Source organism: Lytechinus pictus, chromosome 8, assembly GCF_037042905.1.
Source record: "Lytechinus pictus isolate F3 Inbred chromosome 8, Lp3.0, whole genome shotgun sequence".
In the NCBI taxonomy this organism is placed as follows: Eukaryota; Metazoa; Echinodermata; class Echinoidea; order Temnopleuroida; family Toxopneustidae; genus Lytechinus; species Lytechinus pictus.
Window position 1 is genome coordinate 38,782,361 of NC_087252.1, and position 21,458 is coordinate 38,803,818.

Genomic DNA, 21,458 nt, shown 5'->3' on the forward strand with positions numbered 1-21,458 from the left:
ACACACATACACACCCATACGCACCCTATCTAGCCCTCCCATATTCTCACACACACACTACATTTTAAGTTCTATCGCGTTTCGGAATACATTCGTGTATAGTGCTGAGGATAATCAATTTTTACAATTTGCCCTTTTTATGAATATTTCACAAATAACTATTTTGATCGCTTCAAAGGGCTGTCTAGTAAGAAGTGCTTATACCTTTTAGATTGATATTCTATTATTTTCTTTATATAGGTGACCTATTATTATTATTTTCATTTATTCATTTCTTAATGGCAATAGGCCTACGTATCGACTATGGTTTGTAACTGTAATTGTATTTTTGTTATTACCAAAAATAAGGATGATTTTATTTTTCACATACTGTAGAGTTTCATTCATGAATTCGCATTATTCTTTAGTTCAAATATTTGGTATTTCCCAAACCTATTTCGCAATCTAATGAAAAAAAAATCTCATAGCTTCCTCCATTTACATTCCACTGTGCAAAAGTTTATTAACATTTCCTCTTTGTTTCGTGTTGCCATTCGGGGTTTCTTATTTCTTAATGCACTTGTTCAACGGCATGTCGTAAAACAAAACTGTTAGACAATTGTTATACGCTACTGAAATCCTTGCATCTGATTGGCGCAGAACATCTTAGGCAGGAGAATCACAGACAAGATGGTTCATGAAACACTTAGTTTATTCAAACTATACACATATACATGTATATCCTAATAATTTACCCAGTCTCGTTTGTGCTGCATATAATACACTTTCCATTACAATTCTGACATTAAAGGAGTCGCCTAGTAATTTGCTGTAGATTTTAGTCTGGTTACTCATTGAGATTAAACATTAACTTCAACGAACGCGATAACTTCATAAGTCAATATATCGCTTTGGTTTCGTTTCATTAAGAGCTAAGATAACTTTTGTATATACATCTTGGAAGCTTTGCAAATGGCTGCTGAACATCGTGACCATGGCAGTTGCCTTAATGGAAAAGCTATCTCAGGGCCCTTGGAACAACTTTATGACTCGGGTTTGCTGTGCTGGTGTAAATTTGACAAGCAAAAAAACCCGAAGGTTTCTGTAGAAAATTTAGGTCATTTTGGTTACATTTCTCCATTTTTCACACCTTCCAGAATTACTGATGCTGCCTATGAAAAATAAACACGCAGCACCCCGCTTCCCAGGGCAATGAGAAACTACTCAACATAGCCTTTCGTGAAAGCCCCCCCCCCCCCCGGTTGTCTGGAAAGAGCGCGGTAAGTGCACCCCGTTTCACTCCCGCTCAGCGAACACACACTGTTGTCACAAGCCGTTCAAGTAGTTATTTTTTCTTTTGAAAAAGATGTTCTTTCTAATCATGTCAAGCATAACCCTTGGACATGTCTGTGTTTGTATTCTGGATATCATAGCTGTTTTATTGTTTGTATCTAGATAATACTAAAATGATACTAAAATAATTATAAATATTTTTTTCCAAATTCCAAAAGTTATTTAATATATATTAGTGATGGGTTCCCTCCATTAGGCCTACCAGTAATCAATTGTCCATGATCATGCTTTATTACATTTACTACATTGCTTATTTGGAATAACTAAAAATTTCTTTAGTCATTTTTTGTTTGCTTCTATTAAAAAATCAATTACATGTGAATATTTAATTATCACAAACTTTTTTTGCTGGGTAGGCTGGGTAAATGGATATATTTTTAATTACGTTAAAAACTCTGACAGAATCTCAAAATAAAGTTGACAATTGACATCATTTAACAAGCGAAAGCTCATAAGTTACAAAACACTGCGATATAAGGGTAATGCATTTTCACCGCTTGCCACCGGAGTACGTTGCTTGAGAATAGGTTAAGGGTATTTCAAAATACGATTTATTTTGCTTTTCACCGGCCTCCAGTCAGGATTCATGTTATTTTGTCATTTTGTGCCAGTAGTGTCGTGATTCCATAGCTTTGTACACACACACAAAATGGATGACCTTTTTCTTTGCTTTCCGGATTACACATATTATTTTCTTAAGAAATATCATAATACACACATCATAATAGCCTTTCCTGAATGATAAAATAGATGATTTTTTAAATGTTTATCTCATGTTTTATTTCCCGTTTTTTAGGCGCAGCTTTCTATCTCTATCTCCTATCATGTTTAACAAGTTTTCCTGGCAATCTAGGCAAAATAAGAGCAAAACTAATAATCATAATCACAAAAGCTTATCAACAGCTACAGGACTTACATTATAATAGGAAAAGACCTCCAGATGATTGGTAATAATCAGACACTAATGATGATTTTTAAGGAAGGTGACTAAAAGCGGTAGGTGTATTATGATCATTTGATAAAACTCAATTTATGATCAATCTTATTACCTAGATTAATATTCCTTTACATATAATGTTAAGTAAAAAAAATATATAATGAATCGTAAAATACCTTTTTTCAGGACAGTAATAACTCCTGATAACCGAATCTTTACTCAGTGGTTAAACCATATTTTCATCATATTTGTATATACCGTACATGTGATGGTTTTCCCCCATGGCGTATGTTTCCGTAGAACCAGTTCGAATGAATGATTGTATTGGTGCTAAAAAGGGGTAGCTGTTGTAAATTAATTTACCACATTTTGAGGTAGGTGGCATTACTGTTGCAGGAATCATACTGCAGTACTCGCAATACTTTTTAGGAGTGTTTGATCTTGGCCAGCCTCTTAAATGATTATTAGTGAACACAGTATGTGTAGGACCCTCAGCTCCACCGGTTGAGCTACGGAATGAAATTAGTGGCAAGTGTATTTTGTATTTTTTATTTGTCGATAGAAATGAACTTACTCTGAAAGAAATGAGTTTACTCTTAACAATAGAAGCTCTATAGAACTGCCGCTGGGCTAGCCCATCGAGCGTCTTAAAATTGTGCGCATGCGTCCGCTCAATACGTCTACAGTCAATGTGTGTCGACTGAATTCAAAATAATTTTGAAATCACTGAATACGACATGAAGGAAGTGGGCTAGGAAGACTGATTACTGGTTGAAACCTTGGACATCTAGCTCCCTTGACGGCATTATTTGCCTCCATGACTCGGATGAGTTCTCCCCGATTATCACTCTCGATCTTCCGCAACTGTTCTTGAAAGCGACGTTCCCTTTCTTCCTCCTGGAGTTTCATCTCCCGGATCTCCAGGGCGTTCCGTTGCATCTCAAGCTCATGCCTCTGTTGCTGTAGCTTCATCTTCATCTTGTGCTCGTACTCTAACATCTCCAGTTCCATCATCTTCATCTGAAAGTCGTTCTTAAGTGTTTCAATCTCCTTCCGTTCCTCCTCCGTTTTTTGCAACGTCTCTTTAACCTCTCCCCTTTTGCAACGCTGGTATTCAGTCATGTCAGTGGGCTTGGTACGCGCAGCGTTTTCCGGTGTTACTACCTTTTCTCTACGACCCATCTTCAGCATATTTTTCTTCTTCTCCTTCTCTACTCGTTGGTAATGCTTAAAGACAGCAGTATTATCTCCGATCGTCATGCATCTCTCAAGCAGGGACAAAAGATTGAGTTGGTATTGCTCGTCGAGTTTGGTGTGTTCGTCTGTGATGTTAGCCACCTCGTAGATGTCACCAAACCCTGATACACGGAGCACGGCAGCCAGGATTTCGACGTTCTTTCGCTCTGCAACGTCAACGTGAGTGACAACAGCGATGGGGTAGCAACCTATAGTTGAATGACAAAATGTACCTGTGACATTTACCCTCTCTAATTGATTTCTATATAATAATTACTATGGCAAAACTTTTATCATCACTCTTTTTAGCCTATTGCTGTGTATTTGTATTACGAATCTGCCGAGGTCTTAACTTGTAATACATGTATATGCCTCGAATGAATGTCACCTCTACACATCGCTTTGTATTTTCATTACAAATCTTGCAAGGTCTTATTATGCCTTGAAGGAATGCCACTTCTCCAAATGTTTTTTTGTTGTTATGTTGATGATGCAAATTCAATTATCAGAACGTTAGAATGCAAACAAAAATATAAGATTTATCATTTTGCTGGGGACAAATTTTTCATGAAAGGGACACAAACAGGAAGATCGCTTACAGTATAATAATTGACATTTGGTTTTGTTTTGATTGATGAAAATTGCAGACATTTATGCTTCTCAAGGCTGTCGAATATGCGGGAATATGCCGGCTTCTAGGCCAGTGACAGCGTAGGCTAACAATTATTTGCCGATCGAAGGGCTTGGACGAAATGATAAATTGAGGAATACCTTGGTGTCGATGAAAGAAATCGATCACGAGATTAAGCCCTGCGAAGTCAGCCTCTATATCGTGAATGGCGCTGCAAGAAATAAAAGATGATTTCTAAAAATAAGTGCTACCATAACAAAACAACGAAACCGATGCAACATTCGATCGGTATGATGATAAAACAAATGAACTTCTATCATGTCTATTAACCATTTCAAACAGAACATCATTTGAAATTACTCAATGAATTTCTGCAGAGAAGTAAGTCGTAATCATTTCCCTTTCTATCTTAAGAAAACTCTTGCCATGATTTTGTATTTTTGTCGTCTTTTGATGGCGTTCTAGAAATGGAGCAATATCACCATATGTCAGCTTGCAGTACGTTCAGGCACTTAGGCAATAGGTAGCTCGCCTTTTAGACGATAAGCTTGAAAAGTCTCTGCACCGTCGGTTGTTTCGCTGAACTACCACTACGTTCGCTATAGTCAAATGTCAGAAATTTTTTAATAAATTCACAGAAATGATTCCTGTCTACAGGATGGTAGGTATTTTGACCGAAACAGTGGTATTAAGACTAGCATACTCCAGACGGCGATGTGAGAACACTATACCAACTTATCAAGCATTTTCACCAGTGTTAGATTTATGGCTAGTTCAATTGGCGTACATTACGTGTTTATGGTGATTCATAACACCCAAGGATATGTTCCTCTCAAAACACCGATTCATGTTGTTATTAACAAGTAGACCTATACCCTTAAGCCCGACCACCGCACAATATGCGATCCGATATGACGCGATTTATTTTTATCGCATATTGCATTAAATATTAAAGTTCCTAGAAGAAAATTTCTTTATTTGAAGTTCGACACAATATTAGAAATAATAGAATCATAATTGTGCTTTGCGACAAGCCCTGTTGTCGGAGTAAAGTCCAAATCGGCTTTAAGTCGCAGACGGCCGATGATACGTCATTGTGAATTTTAATTGAATTTGATTTGATTCTTACATGGAGGCTTGAACTAGACTGAAAATGTATTTTACTATAGTCCTACCTCTATTCTTATCTCTGATCGCTAAGATATTATTGGTTGGAATGTTTATATCATATGTTATTATGATTTCTTTGAAAATCAAATCGCAACGAATCGCATAGTGTACGCCGGGTTTTATGTTAAGTGTAAATACCTGAACACGAAAATAACGCAAGAAATCGGGTGTCCTGTTTCAAGGTTTAGTGTTGGTGTACATGACGTATCAGAACTCGGTTGCTCTTCATCAACTGCCCACTGCACACGTTCACTGTAGCCTCGATGACCATCTTATAATAGAAGTAAAATATGAACGTCGATTCAGTTATATTACATGACAGGGCCGTTGTGGAAATCGTTTTGAAACTGACATTGCCACCCTGTATAAATAAAACTACAAATAAAAAAAATATGTATTTGTAGAGGACAGAATTATGCGTTCCAAGACGTGGGTATAGGCCTATATGATACAGCGCATTTACCTTACGATTACCTCTAATAGATTTTGCCTCTACGATTACAGGCCCCAGGCTAACATTCCAAAAGAGACCACTTGAGCAATAGAAACATTGAATGTTACGGAGAATACTATCTTGTTTTCTAATTTCTTTCTGTTTTGACTTTTCAAAAATACTTTATCATTTATTGCTGAAATTACTCTGAAATTTTCTTTTTTTAATTAATGTACCTGTCACTATAACGATTGCGCTGCTGTACTTCCATTAATATCTCATTCACATAGTCACGAATCGTGCCACGATTGAAACGGTGCATCGTATTCCTGAAGACTTATTCGTATAGTGATCGTATCAGATCACATCATACCAGTTGTGGCATTCGTATTGATGTTGGAAAAATCTGAATGGTTTAAAAAATGTTCGCAATCAATTTCGAAGGGCTAATCGATATCGTGACGTTCGTAACAGATCGTACGACATAGGGTACGGGTTATGAACGTAATTGCCGTTCATACTTTTGCATGTCTTTCACTCATGTATGTTTAGATGTTGTCATGAAATGTATGTATGTAAATACCAAAACAAATTTTCTTTATGGACCTGAATAAATTGAATTGAACTAAGTCAACTAACATCTCGTTACCATTGCCGTACGATCCTTTACGAATGCCACGATTGGCCTTTCGTAAATGATCGAAAATTGTTTCGAACAATTCAAAATATTTCTACGATGGTGCGATTACCACGACTGATCTGATAAGATCTGATGGGATCACTACGATTACACGATTAAGCACGCCGTTTGAGTCGTGGCGCAAATCGTGACAGCTGGAACTAGGCGTGGGAGTAGTTAACTGAAAAGCGGAGGTGCTGGGAGTGTTCCAGGTGAATACCTTATTTTGTGCTCGTCAAATTTTTGCTGACCAAAGTCATATTCCTTTGGGAATGAAAAATCTTTTTTTTTCGTGGGGGAAGGGGATTGTCAATCTTTTGTCCACAAACCAGCACCCCTTTTTAGAAATCGTTCCCATACAAATCTCTGACCAAAACACTGAAACTTAACTTACCCAGTTGCGCTGCTATTTCACCTTGTGCTTGTTCTGTACTCGGGCTGTCCAAGCCTCGGTTATCAATTACGTACATGCAGTGGGTCAAATTGGCTATCTTTCTGAACATTGTGTGGCCTCCTGCCTTCTCTTGACTTGCAACGTCGACCCACTGTGCCCTTCTCAGACGTCCTGATACAGCAAATTTTAGGGAATTTATCAGAGAGCTTTTCCCGCATCCTGTCCTGCCAAACAGTCCAATGAACAAATTTTCGGGAAATATTATTTTGTCGGGAACTGTTACAGTAATACCCGGTTTGTAATTTTGAACGATCTCACGGAGTTCTTTTATTTCCGACTCCATGTTGTCTTGAAGAAGTTCTGCTGCCATGTGACTTTTCGGTTTCAGGCACTCACTGTCTGGAGTTGCAGAATATAAGCGAGGAAAGTAGTTTCTTTGGGAAACGTTTGCAGTTCGGTGTCATTACAAAGAAAGAAAATGTTATAACCAATCATGCCAATTGTAAAATATAACTGGAAATTCTATTGCGAGGGGTGGAATGAATATAAAAACACAGATAATTGATTTCGAAATTCTTAGCATAATGTGATCAAATAAGGCTTGGTGAATAACCTTTCAGTGGAAGCAAAGTGCGCATGCTTAACATGGGTATAAGAAACGCCCATTAAGGCGGGCCTCCATAGAACATCCCGCCCTCTCCTCAGGGTCATATGACATTTCGCAATCGTCAACGCTTGTGGAAATTATAATCATCAGATTTCTTTGCTACTCGAATTCCAGTGTATTTTTCTTACAAGTTCCCGCACAGCACAGCAGAAACAACGCAGAATAATGGCCAATGCTGGTGGTATCGAAGTTGCTTTTCTTTCTCTCTCAAAGGAATCCTGTGTCGATCAGTTAATTGAACGTATTAATACAAAACATGGACTGCATTGTACTCTTGTGAAACTTACACATCGGGACTTACAGTCCTTTGTGCCTCAAGATGAGTATGAAGCTGTGGTTCTGTTACATTCAATTTCACAAGGTCGTAACTCCATCACTGATGTTGCGGACGCTAAATACAACAAACTGCTGCTCAAGCTAAAGGAAACATATGGTAAATATTAAACATTAAATTAAATGGCCGTTCCAACGAGAAGTTCTGAAAGATCTACATTATTTAAATTTACATTTACATTAAAGGTCCAGGCTGGCAAGTCAAATGTGGAGAAGCATCTGGTTGCATGGGCAGATACAACATAGGCGGATCCAGGGGGCGAGGGACCCCACCCCCCTATTGGCGGAGCTAAAAAAAAAATGGGGAAAGGAAAAAGAAGGGAAACAGAGGAGAAAGACGTGTGAATGAAATAAGTTGAGGTGAAGACATGGAAAAAATAAACCTTTCATGTCATCATATACAATTTTTGCAATCGACCCTTTTTTTCAGATCGGAATATCAAATCATATCGTATATTGATTTTCATGATTAAAAAATGTATTTAGATCTACACGCGCACGCATGTTTAGTGAGATACGCAGCTTGTTCTTTATTTAAAACATGCTTGAATTATCCAGTTTCAGATCAGAATATCATTTTTTCTGCTCGCGCTTCGCGCTTGCATTATTAACATACGAAGGTACCCAATTACCCATCTCTTTTAATCAATTAGAAAACATGAATAGAGTGTCCCATTCTTAAGCCTAAATCTCTTTTTTTTTTCGCTCGCGCTTTGCGCTCGCATCGTTTTATATATATATATATATATATACCTATTCTATTCATGATTACGAAAAGTACTTAGAATGTCCATTTTTTTTAGGTCAGAATGTCAAATATTTTCAGCTTGCGCTTCGCGCTCGCATTATTTGATTGTTGAAATATGTATCGTCCTCACGGCTGTACTGCAAACAATCCTTAACAAGTCCTTTTTCGACCAGGAAAGAAATACATCAGACATTTCTGCTCGCAGTTAAGTACATACACATCTTGTTCACGATTACAAACATTGCCCAGAATGTTCAATTTTCAGGACAAAATTCATAAATTTTTCGCTCGCTTGGCGCGCGCACTATTATAATAGAGTTTAAGAGATTATTATATATGTATGCTCTTTTATGAGAATATAGCTATAGCTAAGAAATGACTGTTAGGCCAACCCTTCAAATAAACAAACCAAAATCAACTTTGAGCAGCCGATCGGGAAAAATATGGGGGATTTTTTGTCGGGCCCCCCTATTGGCAAAAGCTGGATCCGCCCCTGGATACAGAGGGATCGAAGGGGCCGTCCTACCCACTTGTGGCGGTGCAAAAAAAGTACAAGGAAAGAAAAAAGAAAAAGACAAGACTAGTTGGATACAGATGTGGGGTGGTAAAAAGATAGAGGGAAATGATTGGAAAATCAACATTCCCCTCGTGACTGATCGCTTTTGCATTGCCTTTGTAATGAGATTCATCTCTTGTTCAGACAGTTCAGGTGGATTATAAATAGCGCTTATAATAAATTTTAAGCCAATTATTAATTCACGTACAAAAGATATTTTCGTCGCTTCGTGCTTTGGGTATTTCAGTGAAATACGAATTCTGTTTTTTTTTTATTGAAAATACTTAAAGTGATTGGTTAACATTGGTTTGGCTTTTAAAAAACCTGAGCTAGAAGGTCACACTTGTCACCTGTGTCTGTGATATGTTACAAAAATGAATCTCATAAAAAATTGCGTTCGAAAATAACTATTTAGTGCTTCAAAAATTTAAATATAAAGTGACCAGTAACACCATCTTAATTTCATCCCATACACTTATGTGTACTATTTTATAGACGCCTATTTACAAAATCGGGCTTGCCTTGTAGTTATAGCTTTTCATTCTCAATAATGGTTGTTTTCAGGGTTTATTAGTTCTAATACATGCACTTGTACACATGTTTCATCTTGGTGTGAGAATTTTTTAAATCGGCTGCTCACAAAGTTAAACAATACCTTTAAATGTGATCAGACACTATGTTTTTCTATCAAAACTTTCTGCTTGAGCTTCAAATTTGTCGTGGCGTGGTTTAGCGACGCCAGTGTTAAATGAATTTCATTATAATTTATGTGGAATTTTACCTTTTGAAAATACTTATGTAATCCAATGCACAAGTTAGTTGTCAAACTACGAAGCATGGAGATATGTACACTTATTGTTTATATGTTTTTTATTCGATTTTAAACCAATTTTCCATCCGATTATTGCATTGTTAAATTGAAATTCTTTTTTTTTTTGTTTGTATTATATAAATGCTATTGTGAATAAATACCACGATCTGAGAATTAAAAAAAAATGTTCAGTTTGGAAAAAAAAAATTACAATTTTAGTGTCAAGCATACTTTTCTATAAAAAAATAACAACATCGAAATTTTACTGCAAATTGGACATCATGATTTACTGTACTGTCCAGCCCTCTAATTTCCATTACTTTTTGTTTTTCTTGTCTCATTCTTTTATAACATCCACTGAATCATTATATAATTTGGTTATCACCTCAGGGGCGTTGACGACGGGAGAGGGGGATTATGGGGCAATCGGGGCTGCATCCCCAACTCTTAGAATGGAGACGCTGTGAACACCCCCCCCCCCCCCATTTCAAAGTGAGGAACAATCAAGTGATAATCTTTACATTTTTTGAACTTATTATTCCTTTATTATTATCACTATATATATATATATATCCCTCTTTCGCTTCGCTCGCGTTTTTAAAAACACACTCGGTGGAGGTTAAGTTACACACATTCACATATGTACATATGTTTACATGAATACACACATACTGACGTAACGATAGGGGCTTGGAGGGGAAAACAATTCCACAACCAAGAAAATGAAAGCGAAATCAGTAAAAATAAAAAAATACTGAATAGCATGTCCAAGTCTATCACAAATTGAGGTTTGCATTTGGACAAGGCCAAAATTTTCAAACCGTATTCAATGAAGAGCACCCTTTTAAAAAGTTTTTTTATTTTATTTAAGTCACACCCACCTAACCCAAATAGCTACTGATGAGTTTTCCCCTGTTAATTCGTATAAATAATTTATGAACCATCGTTATATTTTTGTTATTTACATGTACTGCATAGGTAATCACATAATGAATGCTTGTTAATGATGTATGTGTGTCGACTTTGTTGAATATCATTTACAATCGCATCTTCTCAAAGAATGCACTCAATTTCCATCAGTAGATGTTTCATCTGCAAATATTGTTTAATATCACTTAATTCAGGGCCTTTTCTGGGCACTAATCGACTACCATCATTCTGAAAGTAAGCTAAAGTAGTTTCCTTATCATCAAGAGTAGACTTCATCATTGTGATGTATCAGGATATCGGTATTACGCGCATGTGTCACTGTATAATGATCAGTGAATAACAAGACTCTACATCTCTTATACATTTTTTCTGCAGGTCCTGATCGTGTGGGTGTCATTGTTCATTCCATGACCAGTTACAGCCCAGTCTCAAAGAGCGCCCTCATGATGGTGTTTAAGAAGTCACAGCCAACAACTTTCAAGTGTTCTAACTGCGTCATCCAGTGTAACAACCCGGCAAAAATGGAAGATGAACCCAAATCGCGCCTGATTAAGTTCCTTGAAAATGCACCGCATCATGAAAAACCGAAGCCTCTCCTAGAAGGGTCTACATCCGGAGCGGGGTTGAGTGGAGCAACAACAACGATTATGGCCAGACCTAAGCAATCGCTTTCGTCGGGGGGAATCCCAGAGACTAAATCTACTTCGACTGCATCGGACAAAAATAGTGTAACGAGACACAAGGCCAGTTCTCCTGATAACGAGAATCCTGCTTTGCAAATTACACGTGGTACAGGAGAAGGGCAAGATGTTTCTACTGCTTCCGCCGCTGACGCACCGATGGAGATAGAGGACTCTAAGGAGGGGACTGAGGTTCCCCAAAATACAAGGCCAAGGAGAGATTCTCCCGCTACTATTGATAGACGTGTGCCTTCTGTCAAAGCTGGCAAAGCAGATATGTCCCCACTTCCACATCCATTATCACAAGATCCTCATCAGCCTTCTGTTAGCCTTAGCTCGGGATCATACATTGATAAAGCAGGAGGAAGTAATTCTTCAGGATTTTCCCAGCATCGTAACACAACTTCATCCGGCGATGCCTACTCGTCAGCAGCCGTCAAAGGATATCCCCAACCGATGAGCCATGGTTACGGACAAGCGACTTCAGCAAAGACGCAACCATCTGCGCCATCGAAGTCAACTGTAGACCAGCGTGTAGACAAAGTGATGGCAAGTAAGCAGATGATTATAGACGAAAAGTGCCTCCTTCTGGCCTTCTTGGATTTCTCTCGTAGTGTAAACCAATCAGTTTCGGAGGCTGTTAAAAGCCTCTTTCCTCAAAAGACACTTATGCAGTTTAGCGACTGGAAAAAACTGCAACACAACTGGCATTTGTACACGGTCATTCTTATCGACGTTGGGAGAGTTACAGCTATCCGGTCGTATACAGAATTCGAAACGGTCCTGGGAGCTTGTCTGGAACTAATGTGTACGTATTACGTTTAATCTATAAGTATAATGTACTTCTATATTTTACTACTCAACAATCGTCAGAATAATACTCCCCTCCCCCATTTTGTATCAAATAATGTTTGTTCCCTTTTTATCTATTTATTTTTACGAAATCCAATTAACAGAAGACGGATTTAATTGATGTCTTTAAACGCTATAATTGGTCCAAAGTGTATCATTGAATTGCGGAATTTCAAATGTAGGGTTTGCTTGCCCAACATGCTCAATGCTTTTGCTTGTATATCATTCAAAATAGTGATCCGTATCCGAACTTCTGCCCCGGAAAAGTCATGATTACATCATTGGTTTAATGGGTTCATTATAGTCTTCATAGAAATGAGTCTAAATTTCTAAACATGTTGGTGTGTTTTACAAAGGGTCTGGTCAACGGACCCGGACATTCGTACATTCAGGGGAAAAACCTGCATATTTTCAAGATGGAGGTATTTTTGAAAAAGGGTTATCAAGAACGTATTCGGTGTGCATGCTTTACCCAAATCGTAATAGACCCAGGTGCATTTGCACCGTATTATCTGACGCGAACGTTGTCTTCTCTTGAGTTACTACACAAGTCCTGTCGATTGAAGGAAATAGGAAGACGCAGATGAGTTGCGCTTTCTCTGGATTTGCCTGGAGATGATAATTATGTAGCACAGCAGGCCCATGCAGTCAGACCTGCCAGTGCATTTTTGTCTCACCTGCATAGCAGAGTGAGACTATAGGCGCCGCTTTTCCGACGGCGGCGGCGTCAACACCAAATCTTAACCTGAGGTTAAGTTTTTGAAATGACAGCATAACTTAGAAAGTATATGAATCTAGTTCATGAAACTTGGCCATAAGGTTAATCAAGTATTTTACTAAACATTCTGCCTGAGTTTCACGTCACATGACCAAGGTCAAAGGTCATTTAGGGTCAATGAACTTATACCATGTTGGGGGAATCAATTAACATCAAAATCTTAACCTAAGGTTAAGTTTTTGAAATGTCATCATAACTTAGAAATATATGGATCTGATTCATGAAACTTGATCATAATGGTAATCACGTATTACTAAACATCCTGTGCAAGTTTCAGGTCACATGATCAAGGTCAAAGGTCATTTAGGGTCAATGAACTTTGGCCAAATTGGGGTATTTGTTGAATTACCGCCATAACTTTAAAAGTGTGTTGGTCTAGTTCATAAAACCTGGACATAAGAGTAATCAAGTATCACTGAACATCCTGTGTGCATTCTAGGTCACATGACCAAGGTCAAAGGTCAATGAACTTTGGCCATAATGGGGGTATCTGTTGAATTACCATCATAACTTTAAAAGTTGATAGATCTGACTCGTGAAACTTGGACATAAGACTAATCAAGTATCACTGAACATCCTGTGCGAGTTTTAGGTCACATGATCAAGGTCAAAGGTCATGTAAGGTCAAAGAACTTTGGCCACGTTGGGGGAATTTGTTGAATTGCCATCATATATCTATAAGTGTATTGGTCTAGTTCATAAAATGTGGAAATAAGAGTAATCAAGTATCACTGAACATCTTGTGCGAGTTATAGTAGTTTTCAAAATCAGCACTGCTACTATATTGAATCGCGTGATGCAGGTGAGACGGCCAGAGGCATTCCACTTGTTAGATGCTTTTCTATCTATTCAAATAAATTCTTCTGCGCGGCTAAATTGATGCAAAATAGGCAAAATATGCAAAAGGCTCCTAAGACTTGGATGGATGGGTTGCTCATTTGTAAAGATGTGAAAATGAATTGGGGCGAGGACGCTTCCTTGTGGGGGTCCATTTTTGTCTCGCCTGCATAGCAGAGCAAGACTGTAGGCGCCGCTTTGCTGACGGCGGCGGCGTCGTCAACATTGAAATCTTAACAAGGTTAAAGGAGAATGAAACCCTTGAAACCAGCTGAATCCATATCAAAGAGAAAAATCAAAGAAACATATTGTTGAAAGTTTGAGGAAGATTGAATGAATAATAAGAAAGTTATGAGCATTCGAATATTGAGATCACTAGTGCCATGTAGATCCTCCCAACGGCAATGCGACCAAGATCTGTGATATCACACACGTACAACTCCCTCATTACTTTAGTACTTATTTCACTTATATTCTCACTTTTATAGAGTCTATCACAAGGTGAGGTGTTCTCTTTATGAGATGACAAGTACAGAGGTTTCACAACATTATATCATTGATGAATCGTTTGTCATATGATTAGAACGAGCAAAAAGAGATGTTTTGGGGTATATTTTCAGTGTCCAAATGGGAGAGTTGTACGTGTGTGACATCACAGATCTTGGTCGCATTGCCAATGGGAGGATCTCCATAGCATTAGTGATCTCGACATTCAAATGCTCATAACTCTTTTATTACTAGTCCTATTTTACTCAAAGTTTTGTTGATCTTATTCTTTGATTTTTCTGCTTTCACAAAAGCTAACTTGCTCCAAGAGTTTCATTCTCCTTTAAGTTTTTGAAATGTCATCATAACTTAGTGAGTATATAGATCTCAGGGGCGGATCCAGCTTTTTATAAAGGGGGGGGTTGGGGTGGTATGCGAGGGAGCGTAGCGACCGAGTCCAAGCGAGCGGAGCGAGCGAGGGGGGAGGGTGTGGGAGGGGGGTGTCCCCCCTCCCACAGTAGGGAAAATTTTTGAAAATCTGTGTGTGAAAATGGCGTTTTCTTGCATCTAAAACACCACTCTTTTTGGTATAGAGGTCGTTGCCAAATTAACCCCCATGAAAATTTGTAAAATTAAGTTGCATTTTCCTGCAAAGGGACTCTGACATTTGTTCGCCCAACCCCCCCCCTCCCCCAAAAAGAAATAATAATAATAATAATAATAATAATAAATGAAATAAATACATAGAAATATAATAAAATAAAATTACAAGTTTAAAAAAAAAGATAAGATTTACAAAAATGGTCCCCGGATTTTTTTTTTTTTTTTGGGGGGGGAGTTGCAACCCCCCCAACCCCCCCCCCCCTCTAGATCCGCTTCTGGATCTAGTTCATGAAACTTAGACATAAGGATAATCAAGTATTACTAAATATTCTTACAGATTTTGAGGTCACATGATTAAGGTCAAAGGTCATTTAAGGTCAATGAACTTAGACCATGTTGGGGGAATCAATATCGAAATCTTAACCATGGTCAAGTTTTTGAAATGTCGTCATAACTTAGAAAGTATATAGCCCTAATTCATGAAACTTTGACACAGAAGGGTGATAGTGTATTATTAAAGATCTAGCTTGAGTTTCAGGTCGCATGACCAAGGTCCAAGGTCATTCAGAGTTAACGAAATTTGATAATGGTGGGGGTATTTGTGGATTGTCATTATAACTTTCAAGGTTTATGGATCTAGTTCATGAAATTTGGACATAGGAGTAACCATGTATCCTTGAATATCCTTTGCATGTTTCAGGTCACATTGCCAACATCAAAGGTTATTTAAGGTCAATGAACTTCGGCCATGTTGGGTATATTTGTTGAATTGGCATCATAACTTAGAGAGTTTATGGATCCACACATGTATTTCATGAAACATAGACATTAAGGGTAATCAAGTTTGAATGATTGTTTCGCACACGTCGGGTCACGTGATCATGGTCAAAGGTCATGTTGGGTCAAAGGACATGAGTGTTTTCTTTTTTTATAATTATTCAATAGCTGTTTTGAAAGTTAGCACTGCTGCTATATCGAATCGCGTAATGCAGGCGAGACTGCCAGAGGCGTTCCACTTGTTCTTTCTCCACCATCTGCTGCCCGAACCATGGACTTTCACAAATATAACCGCTGATTCTAGAACAAGTTCTGGATCAGCTGCGTCAACTTGACGTCCATCCGCATCATGATCACCCTTTATAGACAGACGAGTTGTGTCCAATGGCTTCTGATGGCAAGGTTTTCGGTTTCATTAGTCCTATAGTGAAAATCAGTATACTTTAGGGGCAAAGGTAGTAGCAGTGATTTAAAATTCCTCTAGAACTTTCAGGTTAACAATAACGTATAGGCATTTTTCTCATTCCATCAAAAGTATTAATTTTTATCTGCTTAAATAATTTCAAAGCATAAACATGACCAAGTGTTTTCTTAATTACCAAGATTTTTGTGGTTATATCCAGAAAGCACGAATAAACTCAAACCTTAATCGAACAACATCAAAACGTTCGAATCTTTTTATTTCTGTTTCTCTTCTAGACAATAAGAAAAATGTTGCTTTCTTGCTGCCGATCATTCCTCCTGGTGCCATCTCAGAGCCTGAATGTAAGTTGCCTATGGAAAACATTCATAAGACCGCTGCTCATGTAGTGCTGAGCCTAATATCTTTATGAATATTCTGCCGCGATGCATGCATGAGAGTCAGGGATGTGTGTGGGTGGGCCGGGGGGGGGGGGCAAGAGTCTTCCATGCTGGAGTCTCTTCTGAGTATCTCAAACAAGAAAATGTAGTGGAAAACTTCTTGCACAAAACAAAGCATAATATTTCTATTTGAAAGTAAGTACCAAAATATGTTTCTGAAAACCATAAACAAAATGTCAATAAAGGTATTTGGCGGCCATTTTGAGAAAATTATGCTAGTTAATAGGCAAATGAAGCACCCATATTAACAAACTGTAAACTTTATCAAATGATATCCCATAGTTATATATCTGACCTCGAAAATTTAAATGAGTCAAATAATTAGGCTATTGATAACTATGCAATAGGTAAAGATTATGTATTTTGGCGACAATATCGGTCGATTTGAAGTTTGGAAGTTTGTTTTACTGTATCGTTTTTATAGTCATTTTTTTCTCTCCCATTGAATCCAGATAACGTTTATAGCCTAGTTTCAACTTCAGAAGTCTGCTACTTTCACTACTCCCCGGAGTCCGGAATATTTGATGCCAATGCCAAAAAAAGCCTGGTTCACTGGCTCAGCGACTGTTCCCTCAGACATGCAGATCACTTGCAGCAAATGAAGAAAAGTCATAAGTTCTTTTGGAATAGATAAGAGTATTAAGTATTGCCTATAATGTATATTACTCTTTAAAGCAATCTATAATACGTTTCGGTTGTCATAACGGTGTCTGAAGAAAAGAGTATATTTTCATTGCCCAATGGCCACAAAGCATTTCGTGATCAAGTAGCATGTATTTTTCACCTATTTGTTTCGAGCTTAAAGGGATGGTCCAGGCTGAAAGTATTTATAACTAAGTAAATATCATAGAATTCACTGAGCAAAATGCAAAAATTTCATCAAAATCGGATAACAAAGTTATTGAATTTTAAAGTTTAGCAATATTTTGTGAAAACAGTCGTCATGAATATTCATTAGGTGGGCTGATGATGTCACATCCCCACTTGTTATTTTGTATTTTATTATATGAAAGTAGGTTAATTCAAATTTTTTCCTCAAAGAACTAGAAAAATTGGATTGACAACTGATTTAGTGTATTAGATATTTATTGCTGTAACTTATTTCATTATAAGGGAGACATATTATTCACACAAGTATGAAATAATGAAAACAATATGATTTTATGTAATAACATAAGAAAATGGAAAGTGGGGATGTGACATCATCAGCCCACCTAATGAATAATCATGACGACTGTTTTCACAAAATATTGCTTAACTTTAAACTTCAATAGCTTTATCATTTGTTATCCGATTTTGATGAAACTTTCGGCATGTTGCTCAGTGAATTCTACTTTATGCATGTAGATATAAATATTTTCAGCCCGGAAAATCCCTTTAAATGCTTAGTTGATCGGCTGTCACAAGATTTGTCGGTGAATAAAACCAAGATATTGTGTTTCATGCAATTTACTTTAAGTGTCGCTTTTATCAAAATGTTCGTTTGAACATATTGGCCCGAATTCACAAAGGTGGTTTCGTTTGAAACCATGGTTTTTAGAAACCGTCGGTTTTAGAAACCATGGTTTCTAAAACTTGCGATTCACAAACGATGGTTTCTAAAACCCACGGTTTCAACAGTGGACTCAAATGAAACCATGGTTTAAACCGTGGGTTTTACCTCAAAACCAGGGATTTCCCCTTTTTTAGCGTGTACTGCATGAGCATGCTCAGTTCATTAAAAAACTTACAATCAACAAATAGCACTGGTAATATGGTCTGATTCTTCACTTACTACAACTTTTTTCGGTGAAATATAAAAAAAAGTGTAATTTTATGCGCTTCTAGCTATCTCGCGATTCCCATGTAGCCGGCCCGCGTTTATTTAGCTGCTGTACCTTATTGGTACTTGACTCGGCCCCGGCTCAAGAACTGACTTAATTTTGTGATCATAATTCATTTTCTTCACTTTTGTCGCAGAAGATAGACTTTCTTGTATTCCCTTAACTCAATTTCTTCGTAGAAAGAGTAACATTCACTGTAGATGCACGATTGTTGAGGTTTGTCATCTTTTCTCTCTGATCGTGAGTAGCGAAAATCGGATGAACGATTCGGTGCTTTTCATCGCAATACTGCGTAGCTCGGCCCCCGTAGCTGCCGGGGCGCTTCCGCCCCGAATATCCTCAACGGAAGTGGGCGTGTAAAGAGCCGAGCTGAGCTGAGTGAAGCTTAATTTGACATCGTAGGCTCTGCCCTTCTACATTTTTAAATAAATGATTTTGTTTATGTATATTTATTTTCAATGGTGTATAGCTTAGTTTTAAGTAATAATAGGCTTCAATTTCTTTGACTTGTGGATGTTCGATTCAGGCTAAAATTAAATCCCCACTCCTCAGCATGCGTACAGTAATAAATTCACCAGACTAAAACCATAGATGGAGTGACCGGGAATTACAGGCCACTGGTGTACAGCTTAGCCTTAGAATGAGTTCTATGCTTATTACGTGGCTGTTTGAGTATTAAGGGAAAATAAACATGGGGCCGGCTTGGTACGCAGCAGTTGCCCCCCCCCCTGGAATTTTTAATAATTTAATTTTACTAAAAATGTTCATATCCACTGAAAGTGTGCATGCAAAAATTCAGTTTCACTTTCAAAAATGCAAGTTCGGTTTAATAAGTATACAGTGTTTACTATGTAATTATTCAAATTTATATGGTAAATAATAAAACCCACTTTACTAAGGGATATTATATTTCAAAAGAAGTATTTTGACTGTTGAATTCTATCTTGTGTATAGGCATTTTCCTGAGACAAATGGAGATAAGAAAAATGGAGATGTTGAGAGGGATGGAAATGTTGAGAGGAAAGAGATGGTGATGGAGATAATGGGAGGGATGGAGGTGATGAGGGTGATTGAGACGGGGGTGGAGATGAGGGATGGAGGGGATCGGAGGATGGAGATGAGAGGATAGAGTGATGGAGATGGTGAGAGGAGGAATGGATATGGTGAGGAGGAAGGGAGATGAGAGGGATATATATAGATAAGAGTGCTGGAGATAAAAGGCGGATGGAGATGAAAGGGGGATGATCATTACTATCGTCAACATCATTACCATCAACACTAACATCAACATTGCTATCATCTTATCGTCATCACCAACCTCATCATCAACACCAACCCATCATCACCACCAACATCATCATTACCATCACATGTATGACCACCACCACTCGTCACCACCAACTTCATCAGCAGCAACAACACCATTAAAATCATCATCACCACCAAAGTCATCTTGATCATCTTCATGATTATTTCGTCCAAATCAGGAAAAGGGAATTAAGACTACTCTTGTATCTTTTCTGTATATCTTTAATTTGCATGAAATCACCTGGTACCTTGGAAAATCACATCAGGAAATTACATAAAAATATAACACACTGAAAATCTAATACTCAATTGGCATTTTATAACATATTGTAAAATTACAAATATTTGTGAAATAAATAAATACTTATTCCAGGTTTTGATATCTTGCCACATTCTTGTATTACAATACAATAATGGCCTATATGAATAATCATTAGTGTTCATTAGTAGCTGGTGTTTTTCTGGTTGACCGAGTCAAGCTCTACTCGTTAGGCTGCCTGGTTTCCTCAACTAGGCCATCAGATTATCCTTGGGGGGTCAATTGAAATTATATTTTTTCCAAGAAAATACATTAATTGCCCTTTTGTTTCATTCATGCCCCCTAAATGTGCATGTGCCAGGCCAAGCTAGTGTTTTCCCAGTTGCCCGAGTCGAGCTCTATTCATAAGGCTCAGATAGGCTGTTGCCCTGTGGACACATGAAAAGAATACATTTCAACAAAAAACAAGGTGAACCACGTGTCTGATATCACGATCAATAAACTATGCAATATGATCTTTTGACCTTATCATCCTCTTGGACATACATGTACATGTGGTATTTAATACCCAATGGTTATCTGTGCAAAATGTAAACACAACTAATGCAAAAACAAAGAAATTAGAGCAATTTAAATTGATGACCCTTGACCTCATCATCCTCATGGACACATATGCATATTTTGGAGCATGCAATAAACTTTCTGGGAGCTATCAATGTTCTAAACATTTGAAAAATACAATTTGAAATATGTGAGAATATTTTACATGAAAAAGTAAATGAGGAATTTACATTTGATGCTTCGTGATTAAATAGTGTTTTTTTTTAACAAACTGTTTAAATTTAAAAATCATTGAAGATACATGTAGTCTGTGAAAGAAACTAAATCTGATAAAATTTAATTTCAAATACTTAAAAAAGAAATAGATTAGATAATTTCCTTTGTATTAATGTGAAATTCTCAAAAATCATGTGCTATTTCAACCCTAAAACCGCGGGGGGGGGGGGGGGGTTGAATCAACCCCCCACCCTCGACATTTTCCACGACCATTCCACTGTGAGAAATTATACGACCGTGCCGCTCGCCAACATTTTATTTTGAAGTCTTGCACATCTTTTGAGACCAAATTTACGATGCCTGGTATGCGGTTGGAAAATTACTCAACATTACATAAGTGCATGTCAGACCCAAAATTGCTCCAAAATGGGATTTTGTGTAAAAGGTCAATGTTGAGTTTTCTCATCTTCTTAATAAAGAAAACCAAAAGGTTGAAAAACAAAGATATGCATAGGAAATTCATAAAACAATAAAATACATAAGAAATTCATTTTCAAACT

At 37.6% G+C, this 21,458-nt stretch overlaps 1 protein-coding gene across 1 annotated transcript; it reads right to left on the minus strand.

Annotated features, from left to right (window-relative positions):
• Positions 1-678: 678 nt before the first annotated feature.
• On the minus strand, positions 679-7,793 carry LOC129266936 (uncharacterized). Its single transcript, XM_064103182.1, has 4 exons — positions 6,813-7,793; positions 5,445-5,577; positions 4,277-4,347; positions 679-3,714 (listed from the first exon to the last, which is right to left on the minus strand). The coding sequence occupies exons 1-4, from the start codon at positions 7,180-7,182 to the stop codon at positions 2,993-2,995; spliced, it is 1,296 nt and encodes a 431-aa protein (XP_063959252.1). The 5' UTR covers positions 7,183-7,793; the 3' UTR covers positions 679-2,992.
• Between the last annotated feature and the right edge of the window lie 13,665 nt (positions 7,794-21,458).

Coding starts and splice junctions, on each gene's coding strand:
- LOC129266936 (XM_064103182.1), bottom strand. CDS start 7,182: ATGGCAGCAGAACTTCTTCAAGACAACATGGAGTCGGAAATAAAAGAA. Junction 5,578..6,812: donor TGAAATAGCAGCGCAACTGG/GTAAGTTAAGTT, acceptor TTCTATTATAAG/ATGGTCATCGAGGCTACAGT. Junction 4,348..5,444: donor TGCGTTATTTTCGTGTTCAG/GTATTTACACTT, acceptor TATTTCTTGCAG/CGCCATTCACGATATAGAGG.